This window comes from Capsicum annuum, unplaced genomic scaffold, assembly GCF_002878395.1.
Source record: "Capsicum annuum cultivar UCD-10X-F1 unplaced genomic scaffold, UCD10Xv1.1 ctg52802, whole genome shotgun sequence".
Classification (NCBI taxonomy): domain Eukaryota; kingdom Viridiplantae; phylum Streptophyta; class Magnoliopsida; order Solanales; family Solanaceae; genus Capsicum; species Capsicum annuum.
The window spans coordinates 523-5192 of record NW_025860864.1 but is presented as its reverse complement, the minus strand read 5'-3'; the positions used below and the strand labels follow the sequence as shown (position 1 = coordinate 5192).

At 37.2% G+C, this 4670-nt stretch overlaps 1 protein-coding gene across 2 annotated transcripts; it reads right to left on the bottom strand.

The window, feature by feature from the left end:
- Positions 1-714: 714 nt before the first annotated feature.
- LOC124892981 lies at positions 715-4397 on the bottom strand. 2 transcript variants are annotated; one of them, XM_047404145.1, is made up of 5 exons: positions 4262-4397; positions 2389-2604; positions 2217-2278; positions 1699-2095; positions 715-1557 (listed from the first exon to the last, which is right to left on the bottom strand). In XM_047404145.1, the coding sequence occupies exons 2-5, from the start codon at positions 2525-2527 to the stop codon at positions 1319-1321; spliced, it is 837 nt and encodes a 278-aa protein (XP_047260101.1). In that variant the 5' UTR covers positions 2528-2604; positions 4262-4397; the 3' UTR covers positions 715-1318. The 2 variants fall into 2 exon arrangements, with proteins under 2 accessions (XP_047260101.1, XP_047260102.1); XM_047404146.1 differs by lacking the exon at positions 4262-4397 and having other exon boundaries at positions 2389-3703.
- Between the last annotated feature and the right edge of the window lie 273 nt (positions 4398-4670).

Sequence of the window (4670 nt, the reverse complement as noted above, 5' to 3'; positions counted from 1 at the left end):
TGTACCGTGAGTGTGAAGTATTGACGAGGCATATGACGCATTAGAGGAAATAGCGGAGAAGGATGTTGTCTCTTGGGTAGCTCACTGTCTCAATCAATTGTCAGTTCTACACAAAAGAAGTTTGATCTTTGTAGTTGTGTTTGTTACTTTCTCCAATTGTAAGATGATATATGTGGAAAGTGAGGTCCCTCTAAATTCTTGTTTTCTTTAACTTTAGCTTTAAAGATCCAATTTTTACTCAAGAAATCACAGTAATATGAACAATGAGTTGTCGAAGGAAACAGGTTTACCCAACCAAACAGAATAAATTGCTCTATGTGGTTTAAAATAATTTTGATACTGTAAAAATAAAAGGTTGAAAGTTTAAATTTTGATTGAAGTGAAAAGGCTTTCACTTTTAAAAAACAAATACTAAAAAAGATGTATTAATATATTTAAAATCAAGTGGGTCGAATAAAGGTAAAAAGGTAATTGTGCCTTTGAAAAATTTCCAAATAAGGAAAGACGACATTTATTTTGGGACGGGCGACACTTAATTTGGGTTGGAGGTAGTAACAGATTTTTGCATATGCATCCATTTAGGCTAATTAGGTTTCCTTTCAAATTGTTCTTACATTTCAACCATTTTTCATTTTGTTCTTGTAATGTTCTACTTCAAACAGATGTTCACGAAGGTATTGTTCTTAATATTCATAAATGCAAAAGCACAAGAATAATAAGTCGAATCAGATGCAGAATCAATGATTTGTACAAAATACTTTGCTTTACATTATTGAGTCAAGAGTTATCACATGAGGACAGCACTGATAGGCTTGCAATAAAGTCTCAAAAAGAGGAGCTACTAACAGTTCCACCAAATTTAGCTAGAACTATAGAGGTCTAAAACAACTTCACCTACTAATTCTTGGAGAATATGCCTAGCAACTTCAGTGCCACATTCATATTCTTCAATCTCGATGTCCATACATTTACCCAAAGAATGGCTCATATCCTATTCTATTAGCTCGTCTGGGATCAAACCAACAAATTGTGTCCACTCTTCGACCTCATCAGTAATATCAGCAATCAGAATCTCTTTGGTCATACTTGATGGTAGTTTGTTACAGGTTCTGAAACCTGAATCCGAGACTGGAGAAAATTTTGAGTCTAGGTACTCTAATAGACAATCAAAGGCGAATCCTTTAAGCTGATTCATCTTTTTTGGGTCATTACAGCCAAGCAACTCACCGAAAGCCATCCACAGAAAACTTAAAAACATTTCATGTTCATTGAGGAGAAAATGGGTCACATAGAACCCATCCTCTACAGGTAGAGCCTGCTATTGAGGTGTAGTTCCAAATATGAGTTTAGCATTCAAAATGACCTGTTTTACGTAGCTGAGTTTGCTTCCTTTTAACTGATCAATCTTGCTGAGCACTCCAGAAACGTTATGAATCAGTTCTCTGCAACTCCTCCTGGTGGATAATGAGATCTCACAATACGAAAGATCTCTATTAGGTTCTGGAAAGAGTGGTTCATCATCAACAGAGTCCACTGATTCAGCAAGCACTTTGTCCTCTGGAAGAAAACAAGCATCATATTTATTAGAAGCATGGATGCATGAAATAAAAGTTCAGAGTTGTCTTGTTTTTTAATTTATGTATTTGAGGGAAAGAAAGGAAGTATGCAAATAGTAAAATGTCGAATCGGGGACCATACTTGAGCTACTGTTGGGACTGCTGGAGAGGTAGCTGTCAGTTGAATGGTGATCAAGTGAATTCCCAACTAAATCTGCTCCATCTTCCAAAGGAGAAAAATATCTAGTAGGATAAGTGAGAGCACATTTTGCTCTAAACCTTTGCAAACCTGGTTCTGAACTCTTTATTTCGGCCATCTCAAAATCCATATCTTCTTTATCAAATCCGCCAGGTCGAGCACCAAGTTTGTCTGCCACATTGCTCCAAGTTTCAGAAACTGAAACCTTTTGGGGCTTGCTGCCCGATCCTGTAGGCATCGACGCGCTTGGAGCATTCATTTCGCGCTTGCTTTCACGATGTGTATCGGTCATTCCATTATTCTTTGCATTTGGAAAACCCCCACTGTTCTCATTAGCAATCTACATTGTTCATACATGAACCAAAAACAATAAAAACAAAAACTTTCCTGTCAGGCTAAAATCTGGGACAATAGAAGAAAAAGAAAGCTAAATGTTGGAGTATAGTTCAAGAAATGAGTACCAAACGAAGCTTTGGCTGTTTCTCATCCTCTCCAAACTTTTTTGAAGCTTGTTTGAAGCAAGCTATAAGAATGCAGAACAAAAAAAGAAATAATTTAGGCCACTAGCTAGAATCACCTTCAAGAAATTAACCATTCTGCTTTAAAAATGAGTGGAATGTAGTAGTAGCTAACCTGGTGAAAGCAGTTTCTTTGGAAACAGCTTTTTGGCAAATCTACGGTTCCGATCAAAGAGCTGAAAGAAAATGCGCACACAACCACAAGGCTTTTGAGGTTGTCTGTCATTCATTTCTCTAGCTGAGCTATCATTCATCCTTCAAAATCCTCTCTTAAATTTCTTCACCTTTTCTGGTGAATGTGATTCACACACTTTGTCTTCTCAATAAGATTCTATCAAACATTATCTTCACATTAATTTGGAAAGAATTAAACAAAAGACCCCCCACTGGCCCCTCTTCCCACCACATCACTCATTCTCCTTGGCCCCAAAAAAAAAAAATGGGGAAAAAGAACTTTCATTTTCATGCAAGAAACAAAGCAAAAACCCAACAAAATATCAGAAAGAAAGTAGAAAATAGCTACGAAAAGTAAAACCCTGAGCTGTGTTCAATTATGACAAAACTTTCATAAGTAACCATAGTCAAACAAAGCAAATACAGAACAATAAAATACAAACATCAATACCCAGAATGTCTTCAACTTGCACCAAATGTGCTACTGTTCAAGAAAACAACTAGAACTGGTTATAGTACACTCTAGTAAGCTATTCTTTTCTTTTTTTAATATTCTATATGACTGTGAAAAAAGAAAATCATAATTATTTTAAATTAGTTCCTATAGACATGCTTTCTATGCTTTGCTATCACAAATGCTACAGAATAAGAAAAGAATTCGTCGATAGAGACTAACCGATTAGGCACCAAACAATAATAATAGAACCCAAAGCAATTGCAGTAAGGACAAGACCGAATGTTTTTCAAAATCCAAAGTGCCAAAGAACTTCAAAGTACTTGTAAGAGAAAATAGAGGGAGTAATAGCGGAGGAGAAGTTTGTCCTCTTAGAGAAAGAGAATGGTGAGTTTATATAGTGAGGAGGTCCGTCCACAATCCTAAATAATGAAGGAAGAATAATATTTAATGGAAGAAGAATAACATATAATGAATCAATTAAGGGGATTGTTTCCTTAAATGGTTGGGGTAAATCAATCCGTTCCACCAATCATGCTATAGTTGCCATAAATAAATAATACCCTATTATAACATTTGAAATTTCCATGAATAGAACAAGTAAAAAGAGATCCTTCCCACTTATTAAATGAAATCAAGAAGAGGTATCTAAATTTACCTTAATTAACGTGTGAGGTGATGTCTGTCAACCAAGTAAGGCAAGAAAAATAAAAAATCAATTACTGAGATGCTTTTCTCAAAGCAAATTGGTACAGGATCATACCCAAACAGTCAAAACGTGCACGTATTAGCCTTATTAAAGATTTACGAAAAAATCCAAAAAATAAAAAATCAATTACTGAGATGCTTCTCTCAAATCAAATTGGTACAGGATCATACCCAAACAGTCAAAAAGTGCACATATTAGCCTTATAAAAGATTTACAAAAAATTTGAAAAATAAAAATCAATTACTGAGATGCTTCTCTCAAATCAAAATGGTACAGGATCATACCCAAACAGTCAAAACGTGCACATATTAGCCTTATTAAAGATTTATGAAAAAATCCTCGAATCATCACATACATGTTTTTTCCATACAAAATTACCCATATTGACTAAGAGGCATAAAAAATGTGAAGTTGCAAGAAGTTAGGCGTGTTTGCACATACCAGAGAGAGACGAACAAATTGACTCACCATTCAAGTTAAGCGTCACGAAATTTCAATCAAGCAGGACATGCAAATAGGGTCGAATAAAAATCACAGACTTAAAATCAACACATTTATTCAGCAAAAATCAAACGTGGCCACACTTATGAGAGTCACAGGTGAAGAAATAGTACTAAAGTTCACACACATATTTCGAACACGGGATTAAACCTGAAGACGGATTCTTCATTTTCCATTAGGAAGGGTTGTATAGTTGGAATGCCGAAGGGGTTTGCCGGAGGTATCGCTGTGGGAGTGGAGTCGAGGCTGTGTCGCGGGTTTTGGACGTTTTCCAAAGGGGAGAAAGAAGGCGACTGGAGGACGGAGGATGGAGCGGAGGTGTCGAGGCTTGGCTGGCTGTCTCCGTCGATGGCGGCGCTGTTCACCGGTGGAGGACGAGAAGGGAGGGGGCTGGCCATCGGAGCAGTGACTGGACTTGCCTGGGGTAGGAGCCAGCGGCGCATATGGAGGAGAAGGAAGAGGCGACGAAGAAGGATATTTGCCAGAGATGGCGGCATGGCGACAAGGACTCGGAGAGGAGGGGATGGTTTTGATAGTCGATTGGCGATGGAAAGATCAG